The 21,580-nt window shown below is 39.7% G+C and overlaps 1 protein-coding gene across 2 annotated transcripts in view; it reads left to right on the top strand.

Annotated features, from left to right (window-relative positions):
• lrmda (leucine rich melanocyte differentiation associated) overlaps positions 1 to 5,250 on the top strand; it is a 239,315-nt gene extending 234,065 nt beyond the window's left edge. For both annotated transcript variants that reach the window (XM_032553895.1, XM_032553896.1), the window contains one exon: positions 3,096 to 5,250. In XM_032553895.1, coding sequence (XP_032409786.1) covers positions 3,096 to 3,175 — 80 coding nt within the window. In that variant the 3' untranslated portion in view covers positions 3,176 to 5,250. The remainder of the gene's footprint in view (positions 1 to 3,095) is intronic.
• Positions 5,251 to 21,580: the final 16,330 nt, after the last annotated feature.

Genomic DNA, 21,580 nt, shown 5'->3' with positions numbered 1-21,580 from the left:
GGAAGCAGACAGCAGCCCTGATCTTTGTTCTTCCATTTCTTCTAATTTACTCGTCTTCCTCTTTATTACACACGGGCGTACATTAGCGCTGCTGGAGAGCTACAGGTCACTCATCGTCCAGACCTTTCCAATTGGTGCCGGAGAGCTACAAAGTGTGGCCTCTCCAATCATTCTCAGTACCCATGGGCTGAAGTTGAGTTCAGCAGAGTGTGAAGGCTTGTGGGGCCTTTACTTTAGTTCCTTCATCTGTGAAGGTTATCTCTGAAAGGCTTTGGTTGCAAACCTACAAATATATCCCCTCTAGGTAATGTCTTATAGGAGACTTGGTTCTGGTGCCTCAGTGGGTAATCTCTTTAAGGGCCCTACTCCTGGAGAGAGTGAGTTTTTCGCTGGGTACACTGTGAATATGTGAAAGATCCTGGCAACCATTTGATCTGAGTGCTGTGAGATACCCTGAGTCCTGTGGTGTCAAGCCCAGTATACAACCGTGGCACCTTTGTCCCAAGGCAAATCACGGCAGCTGGAATTCATCCCCCCATTCCCCTACACTTCCAACCTCCACACTGTCACAAAAAAAAAAAAGCATATACACGCTCATGCACACACAAACACACGCATGTATACATCTCTCATACACCAGGGGAGCAGGCAGGCATGGAGCTGGTCTTGGATTTTATCGGAGGTGACAGCTTCTCACACTTCAGTGTTTGGATCACCTCAAGTAGCTGGGCTATGAGGGGAAATGAGCACTGCTCCACTACAAAGTCCAGATTTAGATTGACTGAGCTTGTCCCCGGGCCTGTGGGCTTCTGCTGCTGCCGTACTGCTCCTCCGCCTGACAGAACACCCACCACTGCTGCAAGGGACTGGTGCGCTGTGTGGGTGCGTATGCATCTCTGTGCACCACATGTGTGCACTTTTGTGTGCGTGTGTGTGTGACTTGGTGGAGCCTACTTTGAAGAGTCAGAGAGCGCGGGGAAAGAGAGCGATGTGTCAAGTTTGGTTAGAATTGAGGGTGGCATCAGAATATGCTTGGCACTAATATGGCACCAGTATCTCTGTCCCCGTTCCTGCTTTCTGTCACTTAGTTGCCATTCTCTTCCCTCTCTTGACAATGTCTTTTTGGATTATCTGATTGGACTTACCACTTGGAGCGTCCCTCATCCCTCTGTGACACTGCCTCCCCCATATGTCTCTCCACTCCTGCCTTGTCTCTGGCCTGCCTCCTTTCCCCTCCTCCTATAATGCACTTCATGTCTATTTAGAAAAGCTGGTGAAAGCCGTATCTGTTCTGCTGTCAGAGGATCATTGACAGCACTAATGCCACTTGTCCTTGTCTCATTTGGAAAGAGATGACACTGAGGTACAACCCTCTGCACTAATCAAGATGGGATGTTAGTGTTTGTGACGTTAGCATCACAGCAAACTGACCACAGAGCTTTGGGCCGGCCATCTGCCTGAACAGCACCACCTCTCTGTACAACAGAAAACCACCACAGACAACCTTCAGTTCTATAACATTATAGTTATGTAGATAGGGATCAAAGAAGTAGATGCATATATTAGAGCTTAAGTTTGTATTTCTATTTAACATTTTTAGGTGTAAATGATTACAGGTTTAGCTATTTTACCTCTTCTTTTGGAGCTAATACATAAACTTATTATTCTACTTTCAATATTTAACATAATTACACAATGAAAACACTTTGAAATTACTAATATTTGTTCATTTTAGTCAGTAAAATATATTTTTAAAATCTAATTTTTATAAAAGACCAGTTTACCTTTGTAAAACAATATGTATGTATTAGAAAAGAAAACTAATAATTTAAACCAGGGGTGTCAAACTCCAGTCCTCAAGGGCCAGTGTCCTGCAACCTTTAGATGTGCCTCTGCTGCACCACCTGAATAGAATAATTAGGTCATTAGCAAGGCTCTGGAGAACTGATCTACACAGGAGGTAATTAAGCCATTTCATTCCAGTGTTTTGTACCTGTGGCACATCTAAAAACTGCAGGACAGCGGCCTGTCACAGTTTGACACCTGTGATTTAAACTTTTACTTGAATACTGTATTAAATATATTAATTTTTTTGTAAAATAAATGTGCCTTAGACAATTATGATAGCAGCTATAAAAACTAGATGGTTTCATGTGGATCTAAGTTGATTTCACTTGTACCAAAGCAGCATTGTGTCTGAGCTCTTAGGCAAAATCATTTTCTCTATACAACGAGAAATGTTTGACAGTTCAAACAATTTGTGTAATTTAGAAAGTAGATCTACAGTGTTTCGGTGCTATTGTCTCCAGGTGTCAAATGACCGTTTTTTATTTGTTTTGAGAGAAAATATTTAACTTTTTGTTGCTGTTGTTTACTATTTTTTTACTTGCTTTCCTGTCATCTGTACATCTGTACAACTTTGCTGTGCTTCATGGAAATCAAGCAGAACTGCATAATTAGTTGTATAAACAGCATTTAAATATTTATTTCTGCCTTTCTGTTGCAAGTAGTGATGAATGATTCATATTAATAGCAGAGGCAACTTTATATCATGGAGAACAGTCTGCTAAATCAGTTTTACAATAAAGAAATATGATTACAGAGCTAGCTTGTTTTTTAACTGTCTTTGTTGCTTATTTGGAATCAGTGCAGTCTTTTTTCTGAAAAATGTGGCGTTTTAACTCCACTCTGAGATTTTATAAATGATGCAAAGATTTTTTTTGACAAACTTACAAACTGACAAACAAGCTTACAAGAATAAAACAGTGCAGCTCTGCTACAGCCATTCAGCCTTTCTGTTATCTGCTACAAACCTCTCTCACTTTTTACAGCTTAAATGACTAGTCCTTTTAAATGACTTGCCACACTACATCCACACTGAAGAGTGTTATTGTCATCATGAACAGCAGTGCTGCATTTGTTTTGCTCGCTGATTGGAGAACAATTTTGAGTGTCTGACCGGCCGGTCACCAGACAGGCTGATCAAGCTCAAAACTTTGCTGTTCTGGTCACAAGTCGATTTTTCTGCTTCTCCAGTCATAAAAAGATAACCCAACCATGATTTACACCTAAACTTTGTTTTATTCTCTTTTTAGGGGTATTCGCCAAGTGTCGCTACATCTACTATGGCAAGCACTCAGAAGGCAACAGATTCATCCGAAACGATCAGCTCTGATGTCCACAGGATGCTCTCAGAGGAGTCGTTTTTTTTTTTTTATTTATTAAAACCACCAGGGATTTTTTTCAATCACCTAATCTACTGCTGGAAAACAAAAGATAAATTTTAACCGAATATGCTGTTGTACTTATGCATGATGAGTACTTTCTTGTTCATATAAAATTTTAGAGCCATTGTTTTAGTCTCCTCTTCTGAGCTGAGCCTACTTCTGTTTTCTTGCTTGCAGCTCAGAGTCAGAGATGACACTCCCACTGACATGATCGCCTCTAAGCATCAGTTGCAACACAACTCACACACACGCACAAGGACCTTTTCCCTGCCTTATTGTCTTACACACAGCGAGCACCAAACATATCCAGGCAATTGCTTCCTTTGCTTTGACACCCATGATGGATCACTTGTCCACAACAGCTACTAATCAAGGGTGAAGGGGGTGGCGGTCCCACACCTGGGCCCTGACATGGACTCATCTTCTTCATTCTCAGATTTTCCCTTTCTTTTTTTCTCCTGCGCTTGTGCTCCCAACTGCTATTTAAGTCATTAAGATAAGAGGTGAGAGAAACTGGTGAAAGCAGCAATAGCTGAGAATTGGTGTCTTCAGTAACATGCACAGCAGCATTCCAGATTTTGACATTGTTCTAGACAGTGAAATTGTATTTGTGGGAGCTGTAAATAGGTTTCTATTCTTATTGCTGTTTACATGTTACAGAGCATTGTGGGATTACATCCTCCTACACCATTTGATATGTTTGGCCCATCTGGAGCCCTAATTACCTGCATGCCCTTCAAAACCTGAAACTTTACTCTTTTTCTTGCCATTAACAGTTCTCTTTTTGGCACCTGCTCTGTTCTCCACTAAATCTGTTGAAATTTCTGCTGGATTCACTGTTAAATTGGAAGATTTTTTATTTTTTATTTTTTTACAATTTTCACTAAAAACAACTACCTTGGTGAGGATCCCCAATAAAATAATTCATACTTCCCATAAATTGACATTCTTAAAGATTTAGGCATCCTGGTCAAGTTATTTAACAACTGATCTCCAAATTCAACTCAAGCAAACAGTTGTAACAAGTTACAGATTAAATATCTGTAAAAACATGCCTATGAAAAATGTCACCAGCATTTTATGTTTAAGGTAGATGCTAGCAGTTTATCACCATAAACACGAGTGCATATCTAGCTACTGACTTGTGCAATGTGCATAGTTCACCACACATGGTTTATAAACCCTAAAACAGTTTAAAAGAAATGTGACAAACATTGATGTTACCAAAAAGAGATATACAAAGTGAACTTATATTTAAACTTAGCTAATAATAGCTAACTTGTTAATGTTATCTATCTTAAGTGAAAAATTCTGTGAAGTGAAATTATTCTCTAGAGTGAACTAAAATCATTAACACAAACCTCTGACTATATGCTTATCACACAACATAATTTTTCCATCTGTCCATTTCTGGTAGAAGTTTAGTGAAGTCTGATCAGATTGTTGTGCAGTTCTAAATGGCGGCCTGTGAAGACTGATGAGGCTCGTTCCAATCTTTTTTCTAACCTAACAATTTAAAACAGCCCAGCTTCTCTCCCAGCAGTAGCTTTGCATGTGTATGACAACATGACAACAGGTAAAACTCATCAAATGGAGTGTACAATTTATCTTTGGGATACTTTTCCTAAAAAAGAAAAAAAATGTCTGACTGAAATAATACTTTAGTATTGGATTCTCATAATTCATCTAACATTATTGTTCTTAATCCTGTTGAGTTTTTCCCCACTATGTCTTAGCCTTTGTTTGTACTTGCTGTGTTGTTTTCTTTATTTGAACTGAGATACACTTTCAAATTTAAACGAGCTGTGAAGACATACACTGGAGTTTCTAATTGACTGTCCTGCTTATGTGAATTTTCCTGTTTTTATTATTATTGTCAATCTTGTACACTGTGTTTCTCGTACTATGGCTTCAAGGGAACCTTCCAGATGAAGATTTTGAACAAACATTTAATTTCTAACAGCTGATCTAAGAAAAAATATATATCATTGTTGTGTGATTAAAAGGGCTGGACTCAAATGTGTTGAAGTTGTGTTGCTATTTATGTCCACTCCTGGACTGGTTCAATACATTGATACCTAACGATGAAATATTATTAGTTTTACATAAATCCTATAAAATGGATCAAAAGTTATTTCAGTGTTACTTGTTAATCCAAAAAGCTGAAATTTTATTTCTTATCATGACTATGTTTTAGTGCTGAGAAGAACTAATTTGTGAGAAGATTGAGAGGTTTAATATCTGTGGGGCTCAAAAGCAGCCATGTTTATGTTCAGTGCAGCATGTCATTCATCTACAAGCAGATAAAGAAAAGGTCAGAGATAGCCTAATGCAATGTTTGTTCACAATGTCTCTCTTTGTTTAGTTCCCTGTTTTTATTAGCTTAAACACTTGTTCCAGTTTCAGAGATGTGTGTATGCGTGTGAGGAAGAGAGAGAGAGAGAGTGCCTTCCTGCATGTGTTTATACACTTTACAACTTCCTACAGGATTGTGTGACCATATTCCAGATGACATGCTGCTCAGGAGCCTGGTCACTAGTGCTGGCGCTTCAGAATGACAAGGTTTATTTGTCTGTGTTTTGATATGCTCAGAGGAAACTGGGACTGACAGCCGGAGGAGGCAGGAAGAGGGGAGCCACAACAAGTCCCCCCCTCCACAAAACACAAAATGTCATCCTTCCCCTGGCTGCGGCATGCACCCAGCCATCCTGCTGAAAAGAGCAGACATTTAAAACTTTGTGACATGTGTCACAGGCACTGCCATTGAGCCTGTGCCACTGACGGAGCTGGAATTGACAGGCTCCAAGCCACCGGAGCTGGCTGGGGGACACACCGAGTTTGGTGTGTGTCACTTCCCATCCTTGTCAGGGACGCATCCTGAGCTGCCACACCAACACAAACTGCATTACAGGGTGGGTAGGGACTGCCAGAAAGGGTTGACATATGCTTGACATGCGCCTCTGTGCATGTGAAGGGATGAATGGGACGCTCAGCATCACAGACAGTAGATTAATTAAGGTATGAGCCACAGATCTACCTGTAGGCAATGACCCTCGTGATCCTCGGCTCTATTGCTGGTGCTGTATCTTAGGAACTTCGCGGATGAACAAATGGCACACCACTTCATCACTGCAGATCACTGACATTCTACAGTAACCCTGGAGGCTCAACTAGTAGCCTCAGTGTGTGCATATATCTGTCTGAAGGGGTGCACTTACATAGATGGTCTAACTTTTAAGCTCATTATTTTCACTTTGTTTGCACAAGCCTTAACTAGCTGCGTGTGTGCAGTTTTATTTATTAGTTCCCTGATTGTGCCAAGATGAACGTTAATGTTGCACGAACCTCATAATCCTGTTGTAAAATTTAAAGTGGAGCTTAGTTAAATGTTACTCATTAAGGTCTACAGATAACAGCTGGGGTGCACCAAGAAAATCTTATAATCCACCTCTGGTCATCATTTTTGTAAAGCTCTGACCTGATGTATTCAATTTGAGTAAATTCCAATTTATTCTTATGAACTGTACTTGTTTCTCTTTGTGAACAAATTCAAAACTAAATTGTCTTAGCAGCAAATTGTTTGCAGTGCAGTTATTTCTAGGTTGTCTACTTTTAAGAAATTTGTAAAAGTCTGAATAACCTTGTTCCACATTATTATAATATGTGTAGAATTTTGCAAAAAACGATTAATACAATTTGTCATAAGTCTGTAATATAAAATATGGGAAAAGTGAAACACTGTGAATACTGCCTGGGTGCACCGTAATTTTAAAATATTTTTATTTTTTATTAGTAACAGGTGTCTCTCTCTGCTTCGTTGGAAATGTACAAATACAATCAAATCTTCCAGGTTGTGGAGCAGCAGTATCCATACAAACAAAACCTAATTAAAAAGAGGAGTCTATTTGTGATTGGGCAATATTTATTTAAATTTGAACTCATGGCATCATCCCACTGTGTGAGTGAACATTCAACATTACACAACTATGTAGATGTACAAGATTATGCTTTTATTTAAAAAAAAAAAACATAAAAAATGATTTGAGCTTACTTTTAAAGCTGTCTTTAGAATTGTACACTAGTAATCTTATTACAAAAGTACATGGATGACAGAATTATAATCACACATTGAAGAACTGCTGGCATACTGTTGACAGATGTGGTGTTTCTACAGACTGGAAGTGAAGTTGACATTTTGGAGGGGCCCAACCAGAATCCTGCCTTCCACCCTCAAAAGCTTGGAACTCATCACCAAAGATAAATCCTCAAAATGCTCTTGATTTCAATGCTCTAATACCAAAATGAAAATAGCTAACTGATCTCTCGGTAACCAGTTGCACACCAGGTTGTTGTCCTCAGCACAACCTGATTGGTATGGGGCTTTCACTGATCATAAGAAAGGTTGGATTTTTGAGTTGTTATAAGCTGATAACCAATGAGCACTGGTCAAGAACAAAATCATGCATTTCTGTTCACTGGCTAATTTTCTGATGAAGCTCTACATTATGATGCGCTAGATTTTAAAATGTTCACTGCTGTAGAAAAACATATCTTAAGTTCTAGGAATAGTCCATGCTATGTTGACTTTATTGAAACTTGTGGAAAATAGTTTCAGATTTCCGGTGTATTAATAATGTGTTCAACTTTGTTACTTTTTTTTAATATTATGTAAGGCACGTTTTCTTGTATGGAACATTTCAACAACAGACAATTCAAGGATTTTTACATAACACATAACAACAAACAAGCAACAAAACATTACATTTTCTCAAATGTCTTAAAACCACATAAAGTTACTAGATTATTAGAGATAATCTACATTCTAGTTATAATGAATCAAAGGCAACTCTAAGCAAATGAAATGTTAACCTTGATTTAAAGGAACTCGGCGTTTCAGTGCTTGCAGTTTCCTGGAAGTTTAATTCCACATCCTGAAAAGCAGTGGGATCTGCAGTGAGAGACAAATCACCCCATCAGCAGCGATCAGCCCACAGCCTGATGATTGATTGACATTACTCAAGTTAAAGAAGATGGAAGTCAAAAAAAAGAAAAAAAAGACGTCTTTATGAATGACAACTGTCCACCGCACAGAGGAGCAGCCCTCCTTGCTTAAGTAACATCTTCTTCACGTTCTCGTTCCTATCCTCCATCTCTCTCTCTCTCTGTCTCTTGCTGACATGCAAACCCTGTCTCTCCTGCACCTGACTACATTTGGCAGCACGCTGCTGTCTCATTTGATCCAGAGAGGCTTGAGGGGGAGAAGTGGCCCTTATTTCCGGGCCTGGCTGGTCCTCGATGAGTAACATTTGTCATTCAAGGTTGTGCTGTTGTAATTAGCTTGTCAGTGGACACCGGGCTGAGCTGGCTCTTTCTGCTAAGAAATATGGACAGACTGACACGGGACCTGACAGCCAGTCGATAATGTGGCAATTAATGTCATAAATAATTCCACTGCCAATTATATCAAAATGGACCCTGTTCTTTCACAGGGCCTGCTAGTCCCTTATCATTTCCTCTGATAAGGGGGAACACCCATCTCCCTCCTCCCTATAATTATTAGGCTTTTTATATGTAAATATAATCTCACTTCTCTAAGTGTTTATAGAACAGGGGTGCGCAAGTAGCTGGGAAGAGACAAGAACAATAAAATGCTAATACAGTGCCTTGCAAAGTATTTTTAGACCTTGAAATTTGAACGTATTTTATCGAACTTTCACGTGTACATACAGTAATGCATCATTGTGAAATAGAAGAAAAAGCACTGTTATACATATAAAAACCTGAAAAGTATAGCGTTCATGTGTTTAAAATCAAGCGCAACCAACTTCCATCCAACTTGTAATTAGTGGCTGCAGCTGTTCTTTATGTCATTATAGAACAGGGGTGCGCAAGTAAATACAGCTGTTCTGGGAAGGCCTCAGAGGTTTGTTAGAGAGCATTTGTAAACAAACGACGTCAAAAGATCAAGGAACATGGCAGACATGTCAAGGAGAAAATGATGGAGAAAGTTACAGCAGGGTTTAGGTTGTAAAACAATATCCCAATGTTTGAACATCTCATTCAGCTCTGCGCAAGTCATCATCTGAAAATAGAAAGAGCATGGCAAAACTGTCAGCCTATGAAGACATGACAGTCCACGCAAGCTGGCACTCAGGGCAGAAAAGCAACCAATAGGCAGAAGAATCTGTTAGCGTGACAATTAATAGTCTTGTTCCCCAAATCTGGGGAGCACGACTTGGGAAGCACGTAGAGAACATAGTAAAAATGAGGATGGAGGTGTTCTGGTCAAATAAGACCAAAATCGAACATTTTGGCCCACATCCTCCTCTTCGGCATCGGGAATGATATCACCCTCAACTGGAGACATAGTGGAGGCAGCATCATGCTGTGGTGGACTATTTCTTTCTGCAGTGATACAGAAGTTGGTCACAGATGATGGGAAACTGCATGGCGCTACATGCAGGAGAATCATGTGTATAAATATACAAGCAGAACTTTATTGGAAATATTTCTTAAAGCAGTCAAAGCCCAGACCTAAATAGAAATAATATATGTTACAATGTGAATTGACTTACGCTAATTTGGAACTTGCGCAAATAAATCACTTTCTAAATATGCAAATTCGATAGGCATGCCCCCAAAACAGCTGGAGCTGCGGTGAAAGCTGGTACAGCAAAGTTTTGAAATATGGGGGCTGAACACAAATGCACACCACACTTTTCAGATATTTTTAAATTAATTAATTTACTTTTCTTAGCATAATTTTTTTTCCTATTTGGCATTATTGTATTTTGTTTATCTCATATCCCAATCCAAATAAATCCCCACTCCGATAAATTACTCAGATATTTAAAGTTGGAATATGACACTATTCTGAAAAAGTCAAAGCACATTATGGGGCCTTGGCCTTCATGTAGGTTCAACAGGAAGACCAGATGTCACTGACATGATCAACGGTGAGGAAGAAAAACTTTACTTGAAAGTGTGCACAATGAAATGAGAGGTATCGATTTGAGCTGATATTCTAAAGGTTGCAAAAGCTTAACCAGCAGTGAGAATATTGATCCTGACATCAGTTTGTTTGGTGGGAAAAATTATATCCATTCCCTGTCTTCAAGATGCAGGTCAATCAATTACAGCAAGTGAGAATAAACGATGAGCCCAAACCCACACGGGGTTCACTGCATAGTAAATGTGCGGCACATTGGAAGGAAGTAAAAGCGGAAAAAAAGGGGAATTTGCCCAGAAATGCGTTATTATCCAGCTCCCCGGCCTGCTTCCATGAGCTCATTTGTCTCCACAAGTGACTCACTCACTGTGAACGGCCCCCATCAGCACGACACTAAACTCTCCCTGTGAAATGTATGAGCAAATAAAGTGAGCTCAGCACATGTAAAACCCTCCTAATGCATTGTAAAGCAGCTTTAAACACATCAGATGTATCTTCGGCGTCTGGAAGGTCGCCTGGATAGTAATAGATGGTCTACGCCGAGGAGTCTCAAGGTCGTGTCAAATTCGACTACATAATGCATGATTTCCCGTTACTCACACTGGCACCAATCACACGGTGCACGGCCTTGAGATGAAAATTTTGCAGAGTAAATCAGCCTCCTCAATGGCGTTTCTATTACCCCTCCATGTGCAGTGACAGAGTAAATGAATAATTCTAAATAATAACACATAGCAACAAATCATATTTATTAGCGCATGAGAGAAAAGCAGCAGTGGATATAAAATTGTTTTTTTGTTTCTTTTTTTTTCATTCTTTCATCTTGCCTGTATGGCTTTAACATCTTTTTTGTTGCTGTTAGTTGTGTTCAGATGTGTAAACATGTCCTTTGTACTTTATGGAGATGAGGGTGTCACTCCTCCACTTGTCACTGTCCTCTTGTTAGATTGTGTGTATAATTATTGTGTCATTCACTGCACGAGAGCTGCTTTCTTTGAATCAGGCAGTTAAATGACCCTGTTAGCATAATTAATTTAAGCATCCTGGGGGGGCAGCAAAGTTGCAGACTCATGAATATTAATTATTGTCAATTTCAGCTCTAAATATTGTAATGAAACACGCTTTTGTTTTCTGTTTGTTTTGAAGTGATATGTTGTTTGTTACATCAATTCTTGATTTTTACCTCCCTCCAATGCTCCTTTTAACAGATTTATGTAGAAAATGGCAAGATAAATATTTCAGCATACATTTTCATTTGTTTATTTTAACAATCATTGTGCAGAGAAACATTCATTAAATATACAGTAATGTGGCAGAGGGCATTTGAAATATGTATTTGAATGTTAGGTCCTACAGCTACTCTTCATTCAATGCATCAAAGATTGATTTTGAACAAATATTTCAAGAGAAGATTTTGGAAATATTGGCATGGAAACACTTTTTCGATAATATCCAGAGGGAACAAACCAAACTGTAACATAAACATTTTTTCTCACAATGATTATCTTGCAAGACTCCAATAAGAAGTAAAAGTATTTTGCATCATAAGACATTAATCAACTACTAAGCCAATGTAGCTTGATAATAACTGAAAAAGTAATTTATTTCAGTAAAACGAGTCAAAAGTGAAACTCTTAAAGGCTCCCCACATACTACTCAATCACCTGAAAGAGAGACGATTTGACAAAAGGTAATTGCTGAATATGTTGTATCTCGTGTCCATTAACTTTGAGCCACAGTCATCAAAATTAACCAGAATAACACCCTATGTTTCATTTTATAAACACAATAAGTCAAACTAGAAAACTTCTAAAGAAATTAAAACGGGGCCTGCCAAAGTGTGCCTGTCGGTTTTAAGCCAGCCGCTTTCCCCGAAATCGGAAGCTGACATGCAAAGTGTCCATTGTGAGGGTCATGTGTAACCCTACTCGTTTGTCATGGCACCAATGTAGCCTTCCTCGCTTGGTTGTTTGCCACCTTCTTCACTAGTACAATACAGAATGAAACACTCTTCACAATGTGACTTTGACTGCATGCATGTAGTCCCACAGCTCCACCAGCATTCCTCAGAATTCTTTTTTTTTTCTTTCTTTTTTTTTTAGATGTGATCGTATAGTTTAAACAATAAAACAGTTAACAATTACTCAAAAACAAAACATTCTTCTTCCATGAATCATTCAAAAATAACATCCAACAACACAAAAGAGTAAAATAACAGACAACTGCCATAGCAGTTACAACATTCACAAAACACTTTTTTTATATATATATATTCATAAATTTATACTTTATACCCACCTACTACAATACAGAATGAAACACTCTTCACAATGTGACTTTGACTGCATGCAAGTGGCCCCACAGCTGAAAAATAAAAGACAGTTAGTGCCCTGACTGAGTGGTCAGCCACACACACCAACTGGAGCAGCTCCCACTCATAGGGTCATATTTTTCCAGCCCAACCACCAGAATACTTTACAAATTATATTTGTAGATGTTAAATGTTCTTACAGTATTTCGTTAATTGTTGAACTAGAAAAATATGACCCTAAGTAAAAGAAATGTAGTGAAGAGCTGCTTCACTCGCACCTACCTCCACCAGCATTCCTCAGAAATCTGAGAGTGCCTGAAGGACCCGTTGCATGCAGTTACTCATCACACCACTAGGTGGTTCTAAACATATGCATTGATTAAAAATCTCATTATAAATATATATTATTATTATTATTATTTTGGGTAAAATTTACATGCACGCATGTGCATGTAAAAAGTACACACTTTTTTCTCTGTTACACATGCAATATATGTATATATATGAAACTAACATCCTATGAAACAAATCATGGACCTTGAGTGTTGTGTGAGCAAGGGTATTTCCTGTGGTATTACCTGAGGCTCTCTCCTAGGGGTCCTCTGGAGGGCAGCCTTCTAAAACCGCCCAGCTTGGCCTGGCAGATGACGGTGACATATGGAGGAAGTCGGGTTTTGACAAACAGCTGTGAGTAATGGTGGGGAAAAGGTGTGGGAGATCTGTCTTAAGATGTGGAAATCCAGCTTGCCTTCCCCGGGGTATGGCTAAGAGCAAATGAAATCCTTGAATCATGAATACTCTAGAGGTAAAGGGAGTAATATATATACTGCTGCCAATCTTTGGTTTTCTTGAGATAACAGTCAGAGGTTTGGTGCTCATGTTTTAAGAAGGTTTTCTTTATATGCAGTTTGATCTTTGGAACAATTACAGATTTCACTTCGTGGGGAGTTTCCGAATTAGGATGGACAAACTCAGGTTTGTTCCCTTTTAGCATCTACTGTCTTGTTAAAAACCAAGTGGTTAAAAAAGTGTTCAGAGCTCAAAATTCTTAGAAAAGCTTGTTTATGAATACACATTGGGAACATTTTGCATCCTATTATAAATCAACACATGAAGAAAATTTAACTACACTCAAAAGAGAGAGATGGGCAATATTTAGGTACGTATATAAGATATTGTTTTTGAAAACAACTTACTTAAAAAACTTAAAGCTAAGATAAATAATGCTTTCCTATGAATCACTGTATATTTTAGGCTCCACATATGTATCAATTTATTTTATTTTTTATTTTTTACAATGCTCATAGGTGACTGTTGGCCAGATTTGATCATCCTGGAGCTCAGAGCTCCAGGAACCATCACTAACTGGATGGTTCAGTACATTCAATCTGTCTTGGTTTGGTTTCCATTTTTGAACATTTGAGATCATTTTACAGGACCAGCCTATTTCTGACTCATTGTATATACAGTATGTTCCCAATTGTTGTTCTTCTGTGCCGTTTCCAGACAATACAATTTTACTCAGTTTTCCAGAGAGCAAAGCATTATGAGTAATGTACACAACATTCATTATTTAAGCCATACTAGTTTTTTTTTTTGTTTTTTTTGACAGAATAAGCATTTCTGCACTACTTTTATGTGGGACACACCTCTTTTCAATTATTGATGCAGTTGTAGACATACAGCATCATCCCTGCCATCATTGTTGGGCCTGTTTTTTTTTTTGTTTTTTTGTTTGTTTTCAAGTATTTCCCACATGTACATGTAATTACTATTAAAAATGCTAATTGATTTGGTAAGTGATGCTGGACTGCTGTTACTCGAGAAACAACTGTATGTTTTTGAATTTGCTTGTGTTTCTCATTGAGCTTCATTAAATGCAAGTCTGTCAATAAATGGTTACTGAGGACATATAAAGTTTGATTGTTTAGCACTTTCGTATCCAACCTAAGGCAACTTACCAGTGTGTTTTGCAGAGTTCTAGATCACATATCAGACACTTCCCTGCACCTTAAGTTAAAAAAGAACGGATGATTCAAAGATTAATTAGTACTGAATTAGAAAACCTTATCATGGATTCAGCTGGCCATTCAAGCTGCTTATGTTGTGCTTATTGTTCTGTTTTGGACAAGTTTCATCTGTGAGGTCACCATGACAGATGAAGAGCAATAACCAAAGGAAGTTGAGAATAATTTCAGTCAAATTCTATATGCTACAAACACTTCAAATCATTTACCATTCCAAATATGCTTGTGGAAATGTAATTAAGTAACAGAAAATATGGATCTCCTCACAAGAGTTAGTTGGAATGTCCCTGAGCTAAAGCTTTATTGGTTTTTATGCTTCTCATCTAAGCATGCGTACAGTTCAGTTAGATAGATAGATAGATAGATAGATAGATAGATAGATAGATAGATAGATAGATAGATAGATAGATAGATAGATAGATAGCATTTATTGTCATTGAACAGAATTCAACGAAATTTCCATTGCAGCTCCCGTGCAAAAGGTCAAATATATACAGTATAAATAAGCAAACACACAATAATAATAATAACAATATATACAACTAAATTAACTAAAGGCACTCAACCATCCAAAGAAGTAGCAGCAGGTCCAATTATGGCAAAGTACAGATGATGTGACAGTGCAAAGTGCAGAACAATATGGCTGTGTGGGGGTGGGGGATATGTATGTGTGACTGCGAGGTTATGATATGTGTGGGAGGGGGGGGCGGCAGGGAGTAATGGCTCTGACGGCTGTGGGGAAGAAACTGTTTCTCAGTCTATTTGTTGTAGTCCGTATATTCCTGTACCGCTTGCCTGATGGCAGCGGCACAAACAGTCTGTGGCCCGGGTGGCTGGAATCCATCGCTATGGATCCAGCTCTCTTCTTGACCCGGTCTGTGTAGATGGAGTCCAGGTCTGGGAGGGGGCATCCCACAATGCCTTGTGCTGTTCTCACCACCCGTGTCAGTTGTTTCCTCTCCAGTGCTGTGCAGCTACCATACCACACAATCATGTTGAGGCAGAGGATGCTCTCGATCATCGCCCTGTAAAAGTTCACGAGCAGCCGTGAGGAAAGTCCAGCCCGTCTCAGTTTCCTGAGGAAGAAGAGCCTTTGTTGTGCTTTCTTCACCAGGTGGGAGGTGTTTGTGTTCCAGGAGAGGTCAGACGTGATGTGGAGGCCCAGGAACTTGATGTTGTCCACACGTTCCACCACTTCTCCATCTATGAGAAGGGGAGTGTGATCCGTCCTCCTGGACCTTCTGTAGTCCACAATGACCTCCTTGGTCTTCCCTGTGTTCAGCACCAAGTTGTTGGCTGAACACCACTGAGTGAGCTGCAGAATCTCCTCTCTGTAGTGGGTCTCGTTGTTGTCTGAAATGAGACCCACTACTGTTGTGTCGTCCGCGTACTTCACGACTGTGTTGGTGGGGTGGATGGCCACGCAGTCGTTTGTAAACAGGGTGAAGAGAGCTGGGCTGAGCACACAGCCCTGCGGCGTGCCTGTGTTGAGGACCAGTGGGGACGATGTTGAGCCACTTATTCTCACCACCTGAGGCCTGTTGGTGAGGAAGTCTCTGATCCAGTGGCACAGTGAAGCGGGCAGCCCCACCTCGAGTAGCTTCAGCACCAGCTTGTCTGGGATGACGGTGTTAAATGCTGAGCTGAAGTCTACAAATAGCATCCTGACGTAGGTGTTGGGATGCTGCAGATGGGTCAGGGCTGTGTGCAGAGTGATGGAGACAGCATCCTCTGTTGACCGGTTCGCTCTGTAGGCGAACTGAAGGCTGTCCAGGTTTGTGGGGATGAAGTATCTGATGTACCTCAGAAGAATCCTCTCAAAGCACTTCATGATCACCGGGGTCAGAGCGACGGGCCGGTAATCGTTCAGGCTGGTGATGGACCTCTTCTTCGGTACAGGGATGATGGTGGAAGACTTGAGACACTCAGGAACCGTGGCGAGCTGCAGGGACAGATTGAAAATGGGAAGTTGTTAACCTTCCCAGTTCTGAAATGATTTATGTTCTTTTTCTGTTAGAAGGGCTGAGAGGCCTAACCTTGTCTGTCTTTCCAAACATATTGATCAGCTTGTGAGAACAGATAGGTTATGAAACCAAGTGCAAAAGGTAAGCTACAATTAATTATCTTTGCTCTAATAATATGCAAATATTCCAAAATAGGAGAAGTTTCAGACTCTACCTTTATTTTATGACTGACAATTACTGATGGCTAATAAAAAACTATAGTGTTTGTGCCAGCTTATTTAATAAGTTTGTATGCTTTATTAAAATAAGGATCTGCCACATGTAAGTCTAAGCTCTGAGTTTCAAATTAGAAACCTTTGACCTTTGTCACATTTTACCATTTTACAACCACAAGCTATAATGTATTATGTGGAAGAGTCTTTCTGGTCAGATGAGACCAAGACTGAACTTTTCGGCCTAAATGCAAAGCACAATGTGTGGTGAAAAATCCACAGTCCTAAAGAAAATCTGTTAGAGGCTGAGTTGCGTGTCTCCCAGGATCTGTTTTGGAAGAGACAGCAAAAACCTGAGACTGAGGTAAAGATTCAGCTTCCAGCAGGAGAACAACTGTAATCACAGAGTAGTGTACATCAAAGCTTATTTGTGTATTAGACTAATCTAATCAAAGCCCAAATCTAACTCCTTTGGAAATCAACACTAAAGTGTGTTGTTGCTATGTGACAAATGAGGCAAATGTGGGAAAAAAAAGTTCAAGCTGTGTACACAGATATTAACACACTCACTGTTTTTGAGTGTGTTAATATCTGTCTTTTGGATAAAAAAATCCTCCCATCAGCGATAGGATTAGACACAAAGAACTTCACCAGAAGAAGACATTCGACTCAAATTACAAATGGCAGTGTCAGGCAGAAAAAAGGGAAAAGCCAACCCTTGTGCCTTTGTTGTTCTGCTTTAATTCTGTTAATCGCCCCAAGGTAAAGATTAGCTGCTCTTGCCAATTTAATTCAGCCTCAAATGATGTTGCTACAAGGTCACTACTTCTTTTCTTCATCTCTTATTCTTTCTTTTTACTCTTTCCTTTCCTTCCCCCCCCTCCTTTCCTCCATCCCACCTTACACTCTCCCCCATTTCTCTTTCTTGGCGAGCAGGATTGAGTTGTCATGTAGTTCTAATAGGCAGCACGGGGAATCATTAGTCCACCCCAGCTCCCTGACTGATGGGTATTTCACTCCAATCATCTGAGTACTGTGCGTGTGTTTGTGTAGGTGTGTGTGGATGAGAAAGAGGGGAGTGTCTGGCCTCCCCCTCCAGCACACACACACACACATTTTCTGCCACGGACACTCCCGCCCACCAGCATTTCGTCCCGCAACGTGTGCCTGTTCTATTGACGGTGTGTCAGAGCTGAGGAGAGATGTCTTAATCAACTTGGACACACAGGGCATTGATTTGACAAGCTGCTGTAATGACCTTCTTGTTCTCGTAAAGGATCACTGTTTATCTGGGCCGCAGCCGATGCACGGAGCATGCCTCATTGTCATGGAAACTATTATCATGGATTCGGAACGATGCTCCGTCTGCAGATCTCTCCTCTACTTCTCTGTCACATAAAGAAAACAAATTGTAACTTTCACACTACGCTGCAGACGTTGATACAGTTCGAGGTGGCCTGTGTGAGTGTTTGTTCGTGATTGAGATGTTTAACGCTTCGAGACACAAATTGTCAGGGGTCAAAAGGGAGATGGTGTAATTGGTGTCAACATCTTTCATGTCAATGTTATGGAAATCATTACAGACTGAATGGATTGGCTGAACAGGCTCAATACTCCCTTGACGGACGTTACATTCACTTGCCTCTGAGCTCTTTTGGCAAATGCTATTAAACATTATAGCTCATTGATTTACTAAATGACCCTTGAGTACATCTGAAACTTTCAATACGAGTCAAAAATTGAATTTTTAAACAAACATGGTGTTGTGCGAACGTACTCAAAGCCATCAAAACATCTTCATATTTTGTTAGAATTGCAATCACAAACTTAAATGTCTTTTACTAAGGTAATAAATAATATGCAGAACATGAGTTTGAAGGGTAATAAAAAAAAAATCAATCATTTTCAAAACTGTTTTACATTTAAGTATCTAAAAAAATGTGGCATGCATTTGTGGTCACCTCTCTGAGTCAATACTTTTCTGAAAGCCTTTTACAACATGTTTCATAGATAATTTCTTTAATCTGAGTTGCAGATCTCTGAAGCCCACTCAGAGTTACGCAAATGATGGCCAAGTCTTAGCAGATAGTAAAATTATGGAGTGACGTTCAGGTGGACTCCATCTGCCATTTAGTTGACTTCTCGGGGCATTTGAATAGCAGAGTTTGTTTAGGGATAACAGTAAAAACCCTTTACAGGATTTATTTGCAAAAAAAAGAGTTAACCACATTCTCTTTTCTTCATCTACTTTATAATTGTAAATTATAACTTTATAATTTATAATTAATTTTATTGTAATGATAAAATTACATTTGTAAGGCATTGTAAGCAGAAATATTTTAAACCATAAGTTTATTGAGTGATCCCTGATTGGTTTAAGTCTCCAATTTAGGCCAATGAATGTTGAAGGCGAAGAGAGACACGATCCTTTTCGTGTTTAGCCTGGCACCGCACCACATGGCTCACGACCACAAACTCATGTTCCTTTCCTTAAAAGAAGAAAAGAAGACGAGCTGATTTGTAGGGATCTCAGGTTTCGAATGCTGTCAGCTTCTGTCAGGGCAATCAGCAACTATCAGCCTCCCTTGAATGGCCCCGCAGCAGACGGTAAATATTATTGGCATCCTGACACCCTCTCGCCGCAGCGAAGTGTGTAAAATTGTTAATAAGGGACATGATGGGCCCGCTGTGTGCCGTCCTGAGAATGGAAAAAGCTCACTCTTGTTGGCAATTATCTAAATAACAGGATGAGGCGAGTGAGCACAGGTGATTTAAATCCTCAGCTGAGTGGTGGAGAGCTTTGTTTTGGCAGGAAGGAAGTGAAGGAAGGTCAGCGGGGTTGCATGGTAAATGCCGTCCTTGTGCTTTATTCATCTGTAAAACTTCTTATAAAACACGCAGAAATCCTTCTAGGCGTTGTTTGTTAAAATTACTGAAGATACAATTTATGTACAGTACAAGGTACTTTAATGCTTGAGGGCTATTCAGCGTTACATATAGTAGTAATCTCCAAGATAATAAAAAAGCAAGGCTAAAGGTTGTTGGAGGTGTCAGCTTTAAGTGTCGTTGCTTGTTTACTGAAATCCGCTGTGAGAAGTTATTTCAATGCCTCCTTCTGAAAGTCTCAATGTGACACTGTGATAAGGCAGCCGCTGTTCTGCTCTTTGCATAGAGCAGGTTGGTCATTATTTCTGAAGGCATACTATCTCCAAGTTGCAGCGGGACGCTTTGATGGCAGAATAAAGTACATAATCGTAAATGTTTATGCTGGTATTTTTCACTGTATGATTACATTTTTATGGGCCGTGCTCTGATAGGGCTTGTTTTCCCTGCCACCGGCAGAGAAATGAGACTGGGGGCCCCGCGAGGCGGCATTTCTCCTCTGCTTTATGGCGAGGGAGGATGCCTTGAGGAGGGTCCTGCTCGGCCTCGTTCGGTAAACACACTGCCAAGCTAAATGGCTGATCAATCAATTTCAGTGGGATCGATCTGCATCAGTTCTGCTTGCATGCGCACACCCGGAGCCACTTTATTGTAAATCAATCATTTTGAAAACATCTCACAGAGGGGGCCTGTCCTCACTAACAAGCCATCAATTCCAGCTGCCTCGTGTAGCACCCCCTTATCAGGCCCACAAATCAGCCGCCACACTAACATCTGCTCCATTTTCATCGCATTCTCACCCCACCTCACTCTGTCTTTCAGACTTGCTCTGTCCTCTCCGCTTGCCGGATTTTGATGGTGTTGTCTGGCAAGAAGCGGACAGAAGAGGCTGAGAATCTTCACCACACCACTTAAGATAACCCAAGGGTAATAGTGTTTGCACATTTGAGAGAGAAATGAGGACAAATGCCAGGGTTGGTCATACGTTCTCCTCTTGAGCAGCTGTTTGACGTTGGAGTGTGAAATCGCACACTTCAGCTCAGGAGTATAAAGGAGGAGGAGGAGACCAGGGTTCAAAGATGTAAGAGATGTCCTCTGATATTTTCATTTTATTATTTTTTTCTAACAGACAGGTCATTTCAGCATGTTTAAAGAATTCCTAATGAGATATGGCAGTTTTGGACATTGTAGAATAGCTTTTCAAAAGTGTACACACCTCTGTTTATATGGTGTAAAGAAAGGGAACCATGATTAATCATGTCAAAATTTTACCTGCAATGTAGCATGTGTTCAACTGCAAAACAAATCAGGTTTGAGAATAAAATGGATAATTAAATGCAATACACTAAAAGTATGACTTTGTTGCAAAACCTTTTGAGCCAATTTTAGCTCAAGAAAATTGAGCTAAAACAAGGTATAATTGTTGGATGCAATTATAACTTCAGTTACAGTGAATTTAATTATCCAGAAGTAAAGTTCACCTGTTATAGTAGAATTTTCCTCATTTGTATCCCTTAGAGTTAAAGAATAGTTGGCAGCATTGTTACATGGGATAGAAATTACCTAAAAGGCATCAGTCAGGAGAACTGTACTATTTCATATGCAAAGCTCTGAAGACAGTCATTGATGAGTTGAGAAAACAGGACAAGAAGATCATAACACTTAAAATGCTGTAGAAATTTCTATTAAAACTTTTGGGGCATGGCAAGCTGTGTCTTTTTACCAGAGGTGGGTAGAGTAGCCAGAAAATGTCAAGTGGCACCAAGTCAAAATGTGGCTGACAAACTCCTACCGAAGAAAAATTAATGCAGAAATTGAAGCAAGGTGCTTAAACAAAGACTTAGTTTAATGGAGAGCAGTGGATTATTTAGCATTTTTTATTTTGCCATCCAATAGGTTTGTTTTTCAGGTAAATATGGCTCACATATTTAAAACATTCACATTATGAATGTTAAAATATGTGAAACCTTTTGAAGTGAAGAAATGATCACAGTCTCGGTTCTTTAC

The sequence above is a fragment of the Xiphophorus hellerii genome, chromosome 22 (assembly GCF_003331165.1).
Source record: "Xiphophorus hellerii strain 12219 chromosome 22, Xiphophorus_hellerii-4.1, whole genome shotgun sequence".
Taxonomy (NCBI): domain Eukaryota; kingdom Metazoa; phylum Chordata; class Actinopteri; order Cyprinodontiformes; family Poeciliidae; genus Xiphophorus; species Xiphophorus hellerii.
Note: the sequence above shows the minus strand (reverse complement) of the source record. Positions and strands in the feature narration are given on the sequence as shown.